The 20,593-nt window shown below is 36.8% G+C and overlaps 1 protein-coding gene across 3 annotated transcripts in view; it reads left to right on the plus strand.

Moving 5' to 3' along the window:
- DCP2 (decapping protein 2) overlaps positions 1–20,260 on the plus strand; it is a 52,151-nt gene extending 31,891 nt beyond the window's left edge. For all 3 annotated transcript variants that reach the window (XM_067788498.1, XM_067788499.1, XM_067788500.1), the window contains 3 exons: positions 3,356–3,574; positions 3,650–4,669; positions 14,796–20,260. In XM_067788498.1, the coding sequence (XP_067644599.1) occupies positions 3,356–3,574; positions 3,650–4,669; positions 14,796–15,671 (2,115 nt within the window). In that variant the 3' untranslated portion in view covers positions 15,672–20,260. The remainder of the gene's footprint in view (positions 1–3,355; positions 3,575–3,649; positions 4,670–14,795) is intronic.
- Positions 20,261–20,593: the final 333 nt, after the last annotated feature.

Consider the following 20,593-nt stretch of genomic DNA (forward strand, 5'->3'; position numbering starts at 1 on the left):
CTTCTAATTGAAAAACCTTATTTCTAAAATTTTGATGTTGCTTTGCCCGGGGTGTGAACCCAGGGCATACGTTGTGGTAGGCGGAGCACGCTACCATCACACCACGGTAGCCGCCAACGATTTCTTAAGCTTTATTCGTATGTGGAAAAGCAAACCTAGCAATGAAAAATTACCAATTGCAATGTCGAACCGCCTCTTTTAGAAACTCAGTTATGGTCCATACTATAAGAGATTGCTTTTTTTTGAGGCTTCCGTTAGAAGATTTCGCTTTTTGAATGGGAGCAATGAATAGTTAAGAAAACAGATGTACGTAAACTTCCCGACAGCAGAATTGTGAAATCGCATGTGTGTCAAGGAATGTTAAGATGTTGATCAAAACATGATAACATGAGATCAATATTTATTTATTTTTTATTTATATTGTAACGAATTTAGTGAAATTCCGCTCATTTGCAATCTACTGCTTACGTTCGTATCGCTAAACTGTTGAATAAAACATTCCAATATTCTGTATTACAAAATGGTCTTTATTAGACTACTTTAAAAGTACTTCGCAATTAAACTTCACTTCGCAACTGATACCATGTTTAAATCAAACTGATTCAACGGTTGCTCAGCTTGCGCTCTTTTATACTCTCTGCGGCTTCATTGGCATATTTCTGATACAGTGTAGACGTTTCGGCCGCTAGAACTGCTGTACATACCTCCTACTTGTAATTAGCTATATATGTGAGCGACGGCAACTTTGCCAATACCACACCAACTGGCAACGCTACCCCAACTGTCAAACAGATAAATACAAAAACGAAAGAAGAAGAAGAAAGTTAATACTTGGACAACGAACGCATTGTACAGGTCTACAAGTAGGATATGTAGCAGCACACACATACACTGCCACGCTCACCTGATAAAATGCTTGTTCTTCTTCGTTTTTTTTATGGATTCTATTTGACACTGTTGTACTTCTTAGGATCAGAAAAAGTTTAGTAGCTGCTATCGAAAACTGCTTAAAATTTTGTTTTCTTATATTACAAAGAAATATACTTATTTACTTTCAAACGAGGGGGACGATTGCTAAAACACGACCAAAACCGTCGGGGGAAGTATTAATAGACGCGTTTTGGCCTCGCTTCCAATAATTCGAATACTTTTCCTCTTCGGACTATTGACAACAGGACAAAACGCGTCTATTCATTTTTCTTTCCGCTTTTTTGGACGGGTTATTGCAGTCGACCTCGGTTTCAAACTGTTTTTCGCGGAGAACTTTTGAACGGGTAGAAAAACTTAACTCACGTGTTTGTATTCTTAATACTGAAATAACTACGCGTCCTCAGATACCCCAATTGAAGACTTTTTTATAATTTTCTGAAGGACCCATATGGGTGCACTTAAAATTTCCTACTAAATTCGTTCAAAAAAATTTACCATCACAGCAACCCATATCTGATATTCCGATCCCTTTTTTGCTTCCCTGTGTCAAAACTCATGTTCCACGCAGGTTCCATTGGGTTCCACGCTAGTTTGACACTGACCGAAGTGTCAAACTGCCGTGTGTTAGAAAGGGAAAGAAATTGTTTCCCTCTCATACATATCATACTTGTAAACCTGTACAATGCAACGAACGTGTCATACACCACGCCTTCAATACATTTATTTCATTTTATTAAACTTATATATATATATTTATGTAAATTTCAAAACTTTAATTAATAAAATTAATTTTGGATATCGCACAAATAATTGTGTGCCTACATATACATGATCCATATGCGTGTGTATATGTGAGTAATACTTCGCTGATGATGAAATGCGTTTGTGAGTATCTCTCTGCTGCCTTGTATGTATGTGTGTAGATGATTGATTTGTTTACGTACATACCGCTTAGTATCGGCTTCGTGGTGGTAGTAGCACTTACTAATACTAATATTCGTCACAATATTTATTTAGTCTATGGTATTACAAAACCTTACAAACTAGATAACAATTTATACCAGTACAATAAAACTTGTCTTACGAATATTATTATAGTAAAATGAGTTAAAGTCAGTTAGCATTCGAGTTATTGGATCATACTGAGCATAATTACGCCTACAATATTCAATATGAAAGATATCAGAGTGACGTAAAGATCTACATGAAACATTAAGCTTCATGAGTTCTAGCAAGGGAGGGCAATCAATATTCCCATTGAGTAGGCCATGCAGGAACAAGAGTCCAGAAATTCTTCTAACCTCAAAAGTTTGCATATCAATCAATCTACATCGCGAAATATATGACGGAATAGGCAAGTCAAACCTTAATGGCAACAAAGTGCAGGAACCTTTTTTGAACACGTTCAAGTCTATTCGACTGGATAGCGTAGAAGAGATTCCAAACTATGGTCGCATATTCCAGTTTCGATCTAACAAAAGCATAATAAAGTATTTCTTTCGTGTAGGGATCCTTAAACTCACGACTATTCCGTTTTATAAAAGCAAAAGCGGCATAAGCCTTAGGTATAATAAAGTTAAGATGCTCTGTAAAAAAGAAGTTGAAATCGAACACAACACCAATATCCTTGATTTTAGTAAAAGAATTTAGAGCAAAATTCGAAATGAAATAAGATTGAAGGGGCGTTCGCGTTGTGTGTTAAGTTACGAAGCAACATTCGTCAACGTTTAGAACTAGCTTATTTCGTCTATACCAGTCGTCGCTCATGTTGAATAACTTCAATATCAGTGTAACTTTTTGCAATCATGAAGATCTTCAAATCGTCAGCATAGAAAAGATGATGAACGAACTTGAAACAAGAACTGGCATCTATAATAAATATTAAAAATAATAAAGGTCCCAGTATACTATCTTGAGGTACTCCCGAAGTAGCAATATAAGGAGGTGATCTCGCATCGTCAACAACAACAAAATTAACCGTATTGGCAAGATAAAATTTGATTCAATAGAAACTGATTATGCACACCCAGCGAGGATAACTTACTCAGTCGCAAATTATAACTAACTCTATCAAGTCCTTTGATATACCAGTGATAGCATACACCTGAAAAAAAAAATATGCCTTGCTTCAGTGAGAGATTGAATAATAAGCCTAAGGGCTCGCAAATCGAATCTATGCATTGCTTAAGTACGAATGCGGATAGTCCATGAGCGTCAAAAAGCTTTGAATTATTTAATCCAATTATAGACTTAGAAATGTCAGCTTCGGAAATTGCCCGACAGCCAAAATCTAAAGAATTTAACAAGTGAATACCTCCTAAATTATCATCGAAAGAGTCAGCAACAAAATTTGACTTGAAAAAAATCAGCAAATGACTTTTTAAATATATTTTTTTTTTATGAATTTTACTTATTTTTTTTACAGCATATTCCATTTCTACGTGAGCATTTAACATCAATCGATAAAATTCTAGATGATTGGAAAAACTACAAGTTAGCAGTGCCCACTTTTGGGGCCATACTAATATCTGAGGATCTCAATTTTTGCCTTTTAGTGCAATCATATTTTGCTAAATGTTCGTGGGGCTTTCCAAAGGGTAAAGTCAATGAAAATGAAGATCCAGTGCATTGTGCCACAAGAGAAGTAAGTATAGCACAACAGCGAACCTTTATTCATTTTTATTAAATTCAATATTTTTTTATAAAATTTTTCGAACAGGTTTATGAGGAGACTGGCTATGATATAACAAATTTAATAGTACCAAATGACTACATTGAGGCTGTTATTAATTATCAATATACTCGCTTGTACATAGTACGCGATGTATCACTTAAAACGCAATTCTCACCGCGTACTCGCAATGAGATTAAATGCTGTGATTGGTTTCCGATTGATTCGTTACCAATTAATAAAAATGATGCCATATCAAAAGCCAAATTGGGTTTAAATGCCAATTCATTTTTTATGATTATGCCATTTATTAAAAGACTTAAAAGATGGGTACATGATAAGCGAACAGGTATAGATACACGACGTAAATATTCCGATGGCGATACATTTTCAAATATACCAACAACTTTAATGGCAAAAGCAGCAGTGGCTGCCGCAGCTGCTATCGGTTGCACTCAGAACTCAAATAATATTCAATTAAATAATCAAAAGCAAAATAATGCATATAACAATAATAATAATAGTAGTAAGAAGATAAAGCAACAACATACAGTCATTAAGTGTGATGATAAGCATAATGCCTTAAATGGTGGTATTGGAAATACTACAAACAATGGCAATAAAAATAATAATTCTGACTCTGTAACATCATCATTAATAACAACAACAGTTGCCAGTAATGAAAACGACAATAGTAAAAGTTCAAAAAGACAACGCCATAAATCTATGGGTGATTTGGATGGTATTAAATTAAATAATTTAAGTTCAAACAATTGTAATACGAATATGAATTCGAACACTTGTAAAATATCCTCTAACATAATAACAACAACAGCATTAAATATTGGTCTTGCCTCAACAACAATGACATGTTCATCCATTGAAAGTGTTAATGGTGTTGGCGCCAGTCAAAAGCGCATTGGCGGCGGCTGTGCAGTAAAGCTTGTTGCTGCCGGCAGTAACAATAATAATGGGCATAACCACAACAGTGTTGCAGGTTGCATGTCTTCAAAACGTCAATTGTTTCATAGTCAGAGTCAAAATAGCTGCAACCAATATGGAGAAAAGGTACGGAATATTATTTATTTGTAATAATACCTTCTACTTACTGAATAGTAATTTACATAAAGGTTAGGTTACGTTAGGTTCATATAGGCCCATTGTGAAACCACACGGATTTGTTCCTACTATTCTAATCAAACCACTTCGTTGAGTTTGTGAAGCTAACTAAGCATGACCTCAGCTATAGATTAGATTAGATTATTTATTTATTACGGCCAGAAACCTAATTCGTAAATTAGAAAATATTACAGTTTGTTATCTTATAGCTAAGATTTTACAATATTCATATAATTTTGTTTTAAATACTGTTATTTGGTTGCAACTTTTTATATCCATAGGCAGATCATTGTAACTTTTCAGACCCTTGTAGAAAAGGTTCTGTTGATCAATTTCAGTTCTAAAAAGCGGCAATTTGAAATTATGTTAGCTCCTCGTATTTATGTTGTGAGTTTGCTCAAATAATGCTATATTTTTACTTAAATACTCAGGTACATTTTTTTTATTTATGTTTAGTTTCAGTCTATTACCACACAACCATTTAAACAAGTTATTTAGTTCATGTTGCATTTTGGCAAGTGCATTATTAATATTATTTTCACTTATCATAATTAATGCATCATCCGCAAAAAGTCTAATTTCACAACCTTCGATATCATTGACTATGTCATTTATGTATATAAGAAATAATATAGGTGCCAATACTGAGCCTTGAGGTAACTCTATGGGTACCTCTAATTCATCCGACGTCACAGCATTTATAACTGTTTTCTGCTTTCTCTGCTTCAAATAGTTGCGGAACCATTTAAGTTCAATATCAGTTATGCCAATCCGCTGCATTTTTTTTATTAATGTCTCTCTATTCACCATTTCAAAAGCTCTTTTGAGGTCAAGGAAAACTGAAACCACTACTTTTTTGTTGTTTAGCCCTTCTTTCCAATCAGATATCACCAAGTTCAGCGCTGTCTCACAGGAATGTTTTTTCCTAAATCCTGACTGTTGGTAGACTAGTATATTATTTACTTCAAGATGATTCACCAACTGATTCTTAACAACGACTTCGAGAATTTTAGCATCACTTGGCAGGGTATTTATGGGTCTAAGTTCTTCAGGTTGCATTGTCTTTTTAACTTTTTCCACAGGTATTATTGTTGACAATCTTTTAGTACACCTTCGGATAGCAGTTTTCTTCCACCTATTTTATATTTAAAGTCTGTTAGGATATTAATAACATCATCGGTGGTAATTTCAGCAAACTTTAATTTTGAATGGACTTGTGTATCCTCTAGTGCTACTTGACAGGTTTCGATGTTATTATTAATATCAATCACACTGTTTACAAAAAATCTATTCAGACCATTCGCCAGATCGGTTTCGTTTTCAACCAGTATGCCATTCAGTATCACCTTTTTTATCCCTTCGTTATCTTTAATTTGGTTAACCGTTTCTTTGAGATATTTCCACATTTCTTTAGCATTATATTCATTTAGATGATTTTATTCTCCATATACTTTATTTTTTTTAATTTGATTAATTTTTTGTATGACCTATTTATATTTTTATATTCATCCCACTCTCCAGTTTGTAACGCACGCGTGTACATATTGTATTTATATTTATTCATTTGTGCCAATTCTTTGTCATACCATTTATTCATTAACTTGATATGCACTTCTTTCTCGTAGGTTAAACTTTCCATAGCCTGAATAATTATATTATTAATTAATTCGACTTTTACATCAATTGATAAGTTTATAGTAAAGTTGAAGTTAAATGATCTAAGGATGCTTATTAAAATATCACTATTATATTTGTCCCATGCTATGATTTTCTTGGTCAGTCTCATCTTGTATACTTTGAACGTTTTAATATTAAATTTTAGAGTTTCATGATCAGATATTTTGTATTCCTGAAAATTATTAGAGAATTTCATCCGAGTTTGAAAATAATAAATCAATTTTCGATTCACTTGTATCTGTGATTCGCGTATTAAATTCTATTTTTTGGCTCATCCCCATCACAGCAAATATCTCATTTAATTTAGTACTATATGTTGAAATGCAGTTCATGTTAATATTAAAATCACCGACTACTATATTATGGTTACTTTTTTCATATTTATCAATTAGAATTTCATTTAGGTATTCAACAAAAGCTGCATCACTAGTGCTCGGCGAGTGGTACAGAACTCCAATCTGCCACGTTTTATCAACCTTCTTCAGTTTTATTACAATGCACCATACGTTTTCATTTATGTTATCATTATAGATTACTTTAACATCAATTGTACTATGTACATAAACTAACACACCTCCTGTGTGCCTGCTATGGGAATCACATCTTATCATTTTATAGGTTGCTATTTTAAATTCATTGTCTACAATATCTTTGGTTGTACATTTTTCAGAGCACAGTATGATGCCTGGTCTATGAACTTCCGCCAACACTTCCAACTCTGATTTGTTAGCTACTAGGCTATTTATGTTTAAATATATGCATTTAAAGTCATTGTTGATGTCCTTTGTGGATCTTTTTTGGTACTTTGATACTCTACGTTGCATAACATTAGCATGGTCCAGGTGAGCCAGTGGCCTGGTTGTTAGTTGCTAATATCCTAGCCTTTTTTTTTACATTTAAGTGTTTTAAGTAGACAGGGCAATGTGCTATTGCACGGGTGATTGGTATCAAGCCCTAGATTTAATTTCTCATTAGCTCTAATAAAATTTATGCACATGTTTTTAGGTTGTTCCTTGCACTCCATGGGTTTATGTTTACCCAAGCATTTGCTACAAACATCTTCATTTTTGCATTCACTAGCTTTATGGTTGTATCCTTTACATTTAAAACACATTGTTATATCAACACCATCGTATACTTTGCACCTTTCCCATCCTATATTCAGTTTATCTAATTTTAACGCTTCAGTAAATATTTCCACATCCACCTCAACTATTGCATTATAATAATTTTTGTGACTAACTTTAACATTATATTGCTTAATAATTTTTACTTCACCCTGTTCAAAGCATTTATTTAATTCATCACAATTCTTTTCAAATTGCATACCTGTTATAAATAGTCTTGGTTTATATTCACGAGGTATCTTTATCTCACATTCATTGCTAATTTCTTTGTCCATTATTTCTTTTATTTTGTCTCTTTCATTTTCATCAATACTATCGATCACCATAATACCATTATTACCAGCTTTAATATCTGTTATCTTTAGTTCCTAAGGATTAATTTTATTGTTTAGATCTTTCTTGGTTTCTTCACACGATTGTTTTACTTTCGGTTTAACAATAATAGGAGTACGTTTCTTTAATTCAGGCACTGTAGTATCTTTGCTCGTGTTTTCACCTTTTTTTAAATTATTTTACTTTACTTCTGCATATGACAGCCCTTTTTCCTTATTATTACTACTAATTTTCTTTATTTCATTACATACCTTTTTATTGTCTTTACCAATTATATCAGTTTTATTTTTCACTGCTTCTATCATTTCATATAAGCTTTTTATCTCACCAATTTTTTTTTCAAAAAGCTTTTGTGATCTTCCCATAGTTGCTACTCTTTGAGTATATCGACCCTCTACAGCTTCCAATAAAGCCTTTATTTCATTTTGGCTTTTCTTCATCACCTCTTCAAACTCATATTTATACTCATTTAATATTGTATTGTTTTTCTTCACACTCATTTGCATTTCTTGTAGCACCAAGTCTACATTCTGAATATATGTAACACATTCATCACACATAAATCGTGCCATAGGTTTTTCCTCAAACATTTTACAACAATATTTATCAACACCTGCACATGCAAGGCTTAAATGGTACACTTTATTACACACACCCTCGCATCGTATACCTGTCTCTCCTCTTATAGAGTGATTGCATTTCGCGCACATACTCATTTTGCTTTTGCCTTATTTCGATTTACTTCACTGTTTATTAGTGTATGTGTTTAAATTTGTTTATTAAATAAATTTATTTGAGTCTTTTTCTCAAAGTTAACTCCTATTATATTAGAAATTCAATAACGTATTATTACATTATTTGTTACATTTTGTGAAGCGCGAACTAAACACTTTATTTTGCACAACTTTTTATTAATTTTTTAAAATGTTTTACCACAATTTCCTGCTCGAAAAATGTGCACAAGGTTTGCCCACAAAACTTTGCCTTCTTCTACCGAGCGCTGGACATTCACAGAGTAGATACCTAACAGTTTCAGGCTCAGTGAGAAGACCTACAACTAAGGAAAGATCCCTCTTACGGAGGGTGAGAAGCTCTCAAGATCTCTTCTCATTCCATTCCGGCCATGTGAGTTTTGCCGTGTGGCATCTATCATGATGCTTCCACCTGGCTCCCGCTTCCATCAGTAGGGCCCCTTTATCTTGAGCTTGCAGATGGAGAGCGGCATGCCCAACCTCTTCCAGGATGGCGAAAGTAGAAAGAGGTACCCTTAAATAGATAGATAGATAGATGTTGTGAGGTTAAGCACTGCACCTATTGGTCTATTGTGCCCTCATTCTCTTTACAACACTTCATCCAAGCCGAGTTCTCTGAGAAAATCCAGAATGGTTCTCGGCTTCAGAGAATGTATGTGACTATTTTCTAATTTGGATGATCCTAGGATCCTAAGCCTTCGTCTCGCGACTGCATCACATTCCTTCAGGATGTGTTCTGCAGACTCATCTTCGGCATCACAGAATCGACAGAGGCTACTAGCCGATATACCCAATTTATGCATATGGCTCTTTAGCCTACAGTGACCTGTGAGTATACCTGTTAAAATCCTAAGGCTACTTTTTGGGAGATTAATCATAGCCTTATATCGCTTTGAGTTGTACCCTCCTATTAGTGCCTTTGCCTGCCGAAGTCCTGGACTTTCGCGCCAGTGTTGTTCTCTGAGGCACGCCTCCTTTTGTCTAAATTCCTCCCTTATTGCATGTGACCCTATTGGGACCATAGGCTCGGGACCTATTGGCTTTCCGGCCGCTGCCAACCTGGCAAGCTCGTCCGCTCGCTCGTTACCATCTACTCCTCTGTGTCCAGGTACCCATGCTAGACGGATGGTGTTATTAACTCCTAGACTGTTTAACCTCCCTACGCACTCAAGGACTGTTGATGATTTAATCTCAACTGAAGATAATGCCTTGAGTGCAGCTTGACTGTCGCTGAGTATAGCGATTTTCTCGTTGGTATATCCCCGCTGTAAAATTATCTTTGCACACCGGCTTATGGTGACAACTTCGGCTTGGAAGATGCTAGCATATTTTCCGAGTAGTAGAGATATTTTGGTTCGGGGGCCGAAGATCCCCGCTCCTATGCTCTGCGGTGTCTTCGAGCCATCGGTGTACCATATTATAGTATGTTCCTGGTGAAGCGCTTCAATCCTGGAGGTGTCCCACGTACATTTGTTCCCCAGCTCTTATTTTGAAGCGCTTCTCAAACTTAATTATCTTCCTCGTATCATATGTGGGTTGAATAAGTGAAATCTGTTCCTGCAGCTTCGCCATGCTCCGTGACTGTATCACTTTGCCTCTTCCACATCCCTCTTAAGCTATGTTTACTAAATTCTCCTGGCTGCCTGCTCAATTATTATATGTAGAGGCGTTAACTCAAGCAGCACCTCTATTGCTGCCGTCGGGCATGTTCGCATAGCTCCCGTAATGCAGACACACGCTAAGCGTTGAAGCTTCGTGAGTGATTTTTGTACGGTCACCATGGTTGTCCTTGATGCCCACGCAACTGCTCCGTACACTATGATAGGTCTCACTATCATTGTGTACATCCATCTTAGGATCTTTGGGCTGCATCCCCAGAATCTTCCTGCAATACGTCTGCACACCATTATTGCTCTTGTAGCCTTTGATATGGTATTGTCGACGTGTTTCCTCCATAAGAGCTTAGAGTCAAACGCGACTCCCAAGTATTTCACCTCAGTCGTGTACTCCATCTGTACTCCATTGTGATTTGCCTAATCCCTTCCAGTTTTCTTTACCTGGTGAAGGGCACAACAGATGTCTTGTTAGGGTTGATACTTAGCCCTACCTCATTACACCATTCTTTCGTTAACCTCAATGCCCTTTGCATTATGTCGCAAAGGGGGCTCTCAAATTTGCCCCTTACAATGATAACAATATCATCCGCGTACCCCTGACATCGGATTCCATTTTCTGAGAGCCTCTGTAGAAGTTCATCTACTACCAGGCTCCACAGCAGGGGTGACAGGAAGCCCCCTTGTGGACATCCTTTCGTTGTTTTGATCTCTACTGTACCGTCCTCACTTGAGGTTTCGGCAGTCCTCGTACGCAATAAGGCGTTTATCCACATACGGATTGGACGTTGTATCTCTCTTCTCTCGAGTGCCCGATTCATACTTTCGTGTGTCGTGTTGTCGAAAACCCCCTCTATGTCCAAAAATGCGCATAGCGTTATCTCCCCGCACTCGAACCCACTTTGGATTTCTGTGGACAGTTGATACAATGCAGTTTCTGTCGACCTGCCTGTCCTATATGCATGCTGATCTCGATGTTGTTGTTGTTGTTGTTGTAGCGATAAGGTTGCTCCCCGAAGGCTTTGGGGAGTGTTATCGATGTGATGGTCCTTTTCCGGATACAGATCCGGTACGCTCCGGTACCATAGCACCATTAAGGTGCTAGCCCGACCATCTCGGGAACGATTTATGTGGCCACATTAAACCTTCATGCCATTCCCTCCCTCCTCACCCCCAAGTTCCATGAGGAGCTTGGGGTCGCCAGAGCCTCGTCTGTTAGTGAAACAGGATTCGCCGCGGATAGGTGAGGTTGACAATTGGGTTTGGAGAAGCTATATATTGCGCTGGCAACCTGAAGGGTTGCGCTACACAGCCCCTTCAATCTGGTATTTTAGTCGCCTCTTACGACAGGCATACCTACCGCGGGTATATTCTGATCCCCTAACCCGCTGGGGGGCTGATCTCGATGTAGTGGCATTCTATCGAGAGCCTTTGATCTAATCTCGTGGTCTACAATTTTCTCCATTGCTTTCAGAGCAAAGGATGTCAGGCTTATAGGCCTAGAGGACTTTGGACTAGAGTAGACCTTTTTTGCCACTTTAGGTATAAAGACCACCTTTGCTCTTCTCCACACTGTTGGGATGTATGCCAGTGCGAGGCTATCCCTCATAATCCTGGCCAGGTGTGGGATCAATTCCTCTCCCTGCTGCAGAAAGGCTGGATATATGCCATCCACTCCCGGAGATTTGTAGCTCTGGAAAGACCTTACTGCCCACTTAACTGTGCTGTCGCTGAAGAGTCCTTTGGCGAGGTTTCAATCTGTGGGTGTCGGTCTTACCTCTCGAACCTCCTCCGGCGAGGTTTCCGAGGATGCGTCCGGGAAGTGCGCGGCAAGCAGGCTATGTGCTCGTTCCTCCTCTGTCCTTGTATAGATTCCATCGGGGAGTTTCACGGATAATCGCGTCCCCCTTTGGTCCTTGGCTAGGGCTTTATGAAGCCTTGCTGCCTCTGGAACCTCTGTTATACCCTCGCAAAATTTCCTGAAGCTCTCTTAGCTTTCCTAATATCTTTGTTATATGTTGTTAGATTTGCTGTGTACTCCCAGTTTCCCGTGCGTCATGCTTGGTTGAAGAGTTTGCGCACGGTTTTCCTCATTTCCGAGAGCTTCCTCGACCGCCAGGGGGTTTTACTCCCTGGGCCCTTTGATTAACGACAGCTAGAGTTATACGCTTCAATAATCACATTGTTAACCCTGGTCTCTAATTCCATATACCTTGTTCCTCTGTTCCTATTCTCTATAGTATCAAGATTTTCCTGTATTGTATTTCTGAACATATCCCAGTTTGGGTTCCTGGGATTTCGCTTTGGTGGTCCTTCTAGAGGTATAGCCCCGATGACAAACTGGACAATAAGATGGTCCGACATGGAGGGTTCAGAGGAAACCCCCCCATGCAGAGACTAGCTCATCAGCCAGATCGTTACCCAGGGTTATATCCAGGACTTCCTCTCTAGATCTAGTGATTGAGGTTGGTGAATTCCCAACGTTGTATATACTTAGGTCATTACTAATAATAAATTCAAGAACGGACTCACCCCTTGAATTGGGGTTTGAGCTGTTCCATACCTCGTGGTGCGCATTGGCGTCGCATCCCATGATTAACGGTAATTTTGCCCGTCTGCAATATTCCGTCAGTTTCTTCACACCCTCTGGAGGGACCTCGTGGTTATCTCCCGCAAAATAGGCCGCTGCGAAGACGATGTTCCTTGACTCTCCCTGTATTTCCATCACCGCCTGAACTGCTACGAGGTCTTGACTCATAAACTCTGTAATGCAAAAGTAGTTAATGGAATTTTTAAGCACTACACACGCTCTTGGTCTTTCCTGAGAAAGATCCCAAATTACGTTATTATTTCTCTCTTTTAGGCCTCTCACCTGACCCTTATACACCCAAGGTTCTTGGATGAGTGCTATGCCCAGATCTTCCGAGGCGAACCTGCGTGCTATTACTGCCGAAGCAGCTTTAGCATGGTGCAGGTTGATCTGGGAAGCCTTTGTGTGTGGGTCGGTCAGAGCTGGAACCTTAACGGCTCGTCCTCACCGGACAGCCGCAGGGTCTCCTTTGTCCTCCAACCCTAGGTTCTCTAAATTCAGCCCTTCCAGTAACTCCTGTGTTGAGGGAGCGTGCGTAGGCTCCTGACCGGTGATTAACCCGGGTGTTCCGCCTGTGGCTGAGGAGACGCTGGCTGGGCACTGGGTGGATGTTGTTGGTGCCTCTGCGATTTGCTCCCCAGTGTTCTGCGCTTGTGAGTGGGTTTGATCCACACTAGCTGGGGCTTTTTGTTTGCAGGGTCTGACCGGGACAAAGCTAAACCGGTAGTTCACCTTGAAACCAGCTTCTTTTATTTTGATAAATGATGCCTCGTCGATAGGTACGTTTACCCGTAAGCCTCTCTCCTCGGCACTGCTGCTGATTATACGCCACAACGCGACATTTAAGAATGTGTTCTGTGCCTTCAGCAGTTTAAGCGCGAATTGCTGATCATTGCTCCTGGGGAGATACATAGTGACGGTATGCGTCGGCGGTATATCATCCCCTTTCCTCGTAATAAGCGCAGGGCCCTCCCAACCCTGTAGAGTTGGTGTGATATTAGTCAGCCATTCGGCTGTTTGCTCATCCTTGCAGTCTACAAGGAGTAATCCTGGTCTAACATATACACCGCAGAAGGCTAGAGATTGCTTTCCCCAACCCTTCGATACCTCAATCATTATGGTATCCTGCAGCCGCGTCAGCTCTTCCTGGCTCAGGACCTCCGCCGGATATTGCCTTGGAAGCACCGCCATTCGTATGCCCTTTAAGGCATCCAGTAGCCTTGCATTCTTGGCCCCACTTCCGAAATTAATGCACCAGGTGCTGGCGGCGGCGCATTCGCCCTCCTCGAGGTAGAAGGTGTGGGGTGAGCCCTCTGTCCCCTGGACTGTGGTGCGTCCTCCCGTCTTGCCTGACCTCCTATCAGGTTGTCAGCGGGAGAGCTCTGTTTGCTGTTACGGCTTTGTTGGTGCCCGCGGTTATGTGACCCTTCTGGTTAAGGCAGTCCACAGCGTCTTGTATGGCCGCAAGCTCGGCCTGAAATACGCTACAGTGATTCGGAAGGCCAAACAATCTTTGTATTTCCAATCGTTCCGAATAGACACCCCCTCCGACCCTGTTATCTAGTTTAGATCCATCTGTATAGATCTGAATGCTGTTAGTGGGCCAACCAGGGTCATTCACCCACTGTTCCGTCTCAGGGATTAATATCTCGCATCCCTTGTTAAAGTTGGTATGTGGTTTGCATAAAACTAAACATCCATATTCTGAGTCGCTGTGACATGCAAATCAATTTAAATTTCAACCGTTCCTATAATTTTTCATTCTTCAATAAAAATAGTGCTATGACCATTGTCATTAGTCACCAGTCGTGGTTAATCTCTGTCGCCCATCAAGCTTCCTCGTATTAATTACTTGAAATTTATTTGGCTTCAAGTCAAGTTTCGTTTTGAGCTGAGTAGCTTTAAAAAATAGCTATTTATTACCTTGAAAATCTATTTTGTATTTGCCGGTTAATAAAACATTCACTTTTAAATAAAATATAGATTGTCAGCTCCTTCGATTTGATACGCAAAGAGAAACAACAGCAGATAAAGGCAACAGCAGCAGTCAAAACTCACGATAAAGCTTCAAAATCACAAAGGCAACAACCATTGCAATCGAATGTATATTCTAATAGTGGACGCGCACGCGCTAAATCACAAAGTGATAAAATGTGTGTACAACAACAACAACCAAGTAGTAGCCAAATCAACAATGTCAACAACGACACCAATATTGGTGGCAACCTCAACAAGTATGGTATACAAAAACAACAAGCAACAACAATGGTTGTTAGTCCAAATACTGTAAAGAGCAGTAACAAAGATAATATTTTAAATAATTTTAACATGAATGCTGCCAACAACAAAAACACTGCCACCAATAATGCTAAAATTGAATCAAATACATCACCAACGTCTGGCTATGAACTATTGGCTTTTGCCGCAGAGGCCGCTACAACTTTTACATCACTAACTAATTCGTCATCTTCTGTTCAACAGAAGCAACGTCCGGCATCCGTATCTTTACACTTTGAAACAATGCCCATACCGGCAGCTGGTCAGCTGATTCAACAAAAATTGCAACGTATGGCTTCAGGGACTAATTTACGAATTCTTAAACGCAGTACATCGTTCCAACAACAAATGCAACAAAATCAACAGAAGCAACCAACAGAGGCACGCTCAATGCAACAATTGCAACAACCACAACATAAATCAACGCTCTTGCAATCATCACAGCAACAGCTACAAAATGAACAAGCGCTGCAGCGGCAGCAACAACAACAAACATCCACTGACTTAAAATTTAAGCCCAGTTTCAATTCATGGACAAATTTCTCATTCACTAAAAATTTTATAGCAAATGTATTTTGTTAAAAAAAATCTAAATGCATGCCAACTAAACAAAATTTTTTTTTTTTTCAAAAAACCAAGAAATTAGCGAAGTGAGAACGTAATTGTTGTGTACACAATTAACAGTTAAAAGGTGCGCGTAGGAAATATTTTGTTAAACAAAGCATTAAACGTATTTCTCTATGGCATACAAAGGGTATTAAAGAGTTAATAGAGCTATAATTTCTATTTGAAAGCATGTATTTTTGAGTATGAAAGGACAAACAAAATGTGATGAAATTTAACAAGTAGAAAATTAACAAAAATTATTTGTACTAAATTGTGTGTATAGTATATATTTGTAAATGATGGAAGAAATTTATGTACAATGTATATTTAAGAAATTTTACTCTTATGCCTAAAACAAAACATTTCCTACGTTACATTAACTTCGTCGCACTTCTATAAAGGTCTCATTATAATAACTTAAGGTAGCTTAAAATAATATAATTTTAGATATGTTGTTGTATTTGCTTCAAGAGATTTTTTTTTTACGTGACAACTTTCAAGTTACATTTAATTGTTATTTTAAGACCTTACAACTACTACAAACAAAACTGCTATTTATTTCTATTAAATTTTTGTTTTACATTACTTGATTCAATACACAAAACTTTGTAATGAAAATGATAGCATACAGACAAAATTTGTGCTTGATTATTATTATTTTTGTTTTATATACCTACGATATGCATTTGTGCGGCATAAACTAAAATTGATGTCGTCTTAATTTGTTTTAAGGACTCTTTTTTTTCAATATGCATTATATACCTTTGAAATTTTTTTTGCATTAAAAAATATTGAAAAATTTAAATCCCTTTTTTATTTTTCATTATATTATTTCTTTATTATCAAATAAATGAATTTTTGAGCGATGTGAAACTATAAAAACTAATATCAATTCTATAAACTGGACATTAAAATGTGTAGTATTTTGTAATTTAAGTCATACCCAAAATAAAACGTATATTCTAATAATAATCATGTTCATTTGATAAGAAAGTGCCAGCCAAAACATATTGCGATAAAACTCTACTATTATTAACTAATTAGGCTGCAATAAGCGTTAAAAAGTAGCAATAAATGATGGTGTGATAACCAAAACAGCAACAAAATACACAACCATCATCATTTCATTCCATCAACTACATGCGCTATGCAACAAACAAACGCCTTGTGATAATACAATAAATTTTGCTTTTAATTTTTTATTTATTTAAATTCATGAAAAAATTGAAATTACACACAACTTACATTGTTGCTTATGGGAGTATTAAACGTTTGGCGTATTAATATTTTTATTAGTATGTACATTCTGCCACAAGTTGAACTGCATTTTTATATTTCAAATTAAATTACTTGGATGCGCATTCAAATTTCTAAACAGCAAATTTTCGTAGAGATTACGCTTATTTAGAAGTCATTTATAGACGCAAAATAAATGTATTTATTATGCTGGTTGTTTTATATACGCCTTAGTTAATACATCATTTGAGCTTTGTAAAAAGTCATATGACCCTCTTAACAACTCTTATCGTACTTCGAACATACTATTAGGCTGATTATATTCGAAGCACTTAAAAATCGTTTGCTGTTGTTAATTGTACTATAATGCGTTTTTTTTTCAGTTATTAGTTCCTTTTTAGTTTTTAAAAGTCAATTGGTTTGTTTTAAAGGCGCAAATTTATTTAACTTATATCGAAATTGCTGAATTAGAATTGTAAAAATGACTTGAATTGATTTGTAAGCGAAGAACATCTCTCATATTCAACTTTCGATATTTTTTTTAAGTATATTTTGTTCGTACGGCCAGAGCGGGTCTACTAACAAGAGAAATCAACACCGCATATGTCATCGTGCTTTCAGTGCGCCAGAAAGGAATGGGCTATAGAGAGTGCACGAAACTAATAGTATGATAGCATGATAACATGCTATGCAACTTCTTGTCGCTTAACATTCTTCGGTTAGGGCTAAGTAATAGGCCCAATAAAGTCGACATCAGTCGTTAAAATATACAATATTTCGTTTATTATTTGTGCCACCTAAGTTAATTTTACAAATCATATTTTTTGTTGTAATATTTGCGTTTGTACCCCGGCAGTCGGGTGCAATCACCGGAACGATGCGTGTGCATAACCAACAATAGACTGTCATTCCGGAGGTACTCTCTCAATATGCGGAGAATGTATTTTCTCTCGCAACAGTAAAATGAGAGATGGACTTGAAACCATGCTAAAAATTTTAAAGGTAGGACGGCTTATGACATTTTTGAAGTTTTGCAGCTAATGAACAGAATTTTAAATTTCAAAATTTGCAAACTTTTGTTTAAATTTTCGCATAAATTTAATGAATTTCTCGAAAAATTCAAAAAAGAATCATTATCGACCATATGAGGGAACGGTTCTACCTTCTTATATTTTTATCATGTAGTAAACTATATATGTAATACTTCTATATTGCAATAATATGTAAGGTACACTCACAACTAGGGCTGTAAACTGCATCCGGATTTTTCAACTATCCGGATAAACCGGATATTCGAATAACCGGATAGCTAAGCAAAAAATCCGGCAAACCGGATATCCGAATTCGTAAATGGAAAATCCGGATATCAGTTGTTCGGATATCCGGATACGTAAACGAAAAATCCTGATATCCGTATGTCCGGATACTGAAATATAAAAGTTGAGTATCTGCATATGAAGTAAACATCGAAAAATTATTCACAAAATATTTTTGTAGATTATTAAATGAACGTAAAAAAAGCCAAAATTTTACAAACCAACATTTTTTATTTTATGCTTTTTTTTTGTTATTCATGTTAAATAAACATATGTACATCAATTTGTTGCTTTCACTGGATATCCAAAAATACGGTTATCAACCGGATTTTCATACATAAATCCGGATATCCGAATAGATTCTCAAGCGAATATTTACCGGATATCCATGCCGTCTGGATTTTATCCGTCTCAACGGATATCCGTATGGATATATTCGAATATGCGGATAGTCCCAGCCCTACTCACAAGTGAGTTCTAATAAGATAATGTACCCAAATTGAATTTTTGCTTGTTAAAACTCAATTTAAAATTAACACCTACATACACTTAGAAGCACAAAATGGTATGTAGGCGGCACATATTTAATTATGAGCTGAAAATACATACAATGCGATCATATTGTAATAATAGCAATAAGAAGTATTCCATACATGTTGTTAGCTATTAGTCATCAAATGTGTTTGCATTTTTTAGGAACTGTGCGATCACTTTTATATATTTTTGTACTATTCAAAATAAAATAATCACCCTTATAGTTGTCAGTATTGATAAGGATAAGTATTGTCGTATGTGTATACACAATATAATTTTAAAAGCCAAGTTAACATCGGCATTGTTTTGGTAATATTAACAAAAACAATAGGGCTAAATAAAGTTGTAGTTAATATAACAGTTAAGTTTATAAATTTGTTAGAGCGTAAAAATATATACATATATACATTATCTCGGCTGCTGATTCGAAAACCCCTATACATGTATTTGATTTGATTAAATCAGTGGTGCACTCGAGAGGTACGTAGAGCTTCGAAAATTTATGCGGCGCTCACATAACTACATGTCGTCTGAGCGCAGCGACAGAGATTCAGTAAAGCAAGCAATCAATCAGTTTTAGCTTATATTTCAAGCGGTAGAAATCTCGCGTCGATTTTTTGCTTCAACATTCTCCATATAAACACACATTACTACAAAAAAGTGGCGTTTCCCCAATAAACATTTTTGTAAATTTTCAGTTTGAGAGACATTTGAGACAGTCCATTTTCTCACATTTCAAACGTTAGTTTTCAAATGCATTTCAAACAACCGTTGATAGCATTCTCAAGCTAAAAGGCACATTTTTAATGTGGAATTTTTCTTTATTTTCAAATTGAGAATTTTTGGATTCTCAACTTTTTCTGAAATGAGAATAAAGCGGAACGAAATGGAATCCACTGTTGTGACACTTTCGGTAAGCAAATTTATTATTTGTCTCACTTCACTTTTAACTCGTTTAGATTTATGCATAATGTAGTACAATATCACTTAATATTATTAAAATGATTAAACACTTTCTTATTTTTTCACTTTATGTCCAACTTCACTCAATAAAATCGCTTGTTTACATTTCCAGCTAAAGTATGCAAATTAGAATTATCAACGGCACTATGGACGACACTATCGATAGCATTGATGTAAAATAAGCATGTTGTACTATGTTTTATTTTATTTTTGGGTTTCATGAACACTTATTATGTACTTTATAACTTAGACACGTTGGCGCAAAAAGTATTCACATTACTATTAACGAAAATATTGCATGATATCAATGGTTTTCAACCAGAATGAAACGAAATGCAAGTATATCTCAAACCATTCTCAATTTGAAGAACAGCGTTTGAGAAAAAGTGGAGAGAATATTTAGTTTTCTCAAACATTTCAGAGAGAAAAATTTTCAAGTATGTTTCAAATTATTCTAAAGTAGAAGATCGACGTTTGAGAAAATATTTTGTTTCAAATGATAAATATTGTTGAATATCAAACTGAAAATCAATGTTTTTTTTTCAAACATTTGAGATTTTTGTTTTCACTGTTTGTTGGGTCTATTCAACGTTGTGCAGCAATGGAGTAAATAAATAAATCCCCTATTCTGAGTATGTTCTATGTTGCCCTTGATTTCCTAGTTGATGATCAATATATTGTTAACATTTCATTCAACGAACACGCACCATGCCCAGCTGCTCAAACTCCTTTGAACGTGATGCTGTCATAAAAAGTAACACTACTGCAACTGACACCACTGCCGCTCGATTCGACAGCTGTTAAATAACATAATTTTTTTTTAAATCCGCATGAAATATATTTCGAATC

The sequence above is a fragment of the Eurosta solidaginis genome, chromosome 5, assembly GCF_040869045.1.
Source record: "Eurosta solidaginis isolate ZX-2024a chromosome 5, ASM4086904v1, whole genome shotgun sequence".
Taxonomy (NCBI): Eukaryota; Metazoa; Arthropoda; class Insecta; order Diptera; family Tephritidae; genus Eurosta; species Eurosta solidaginis.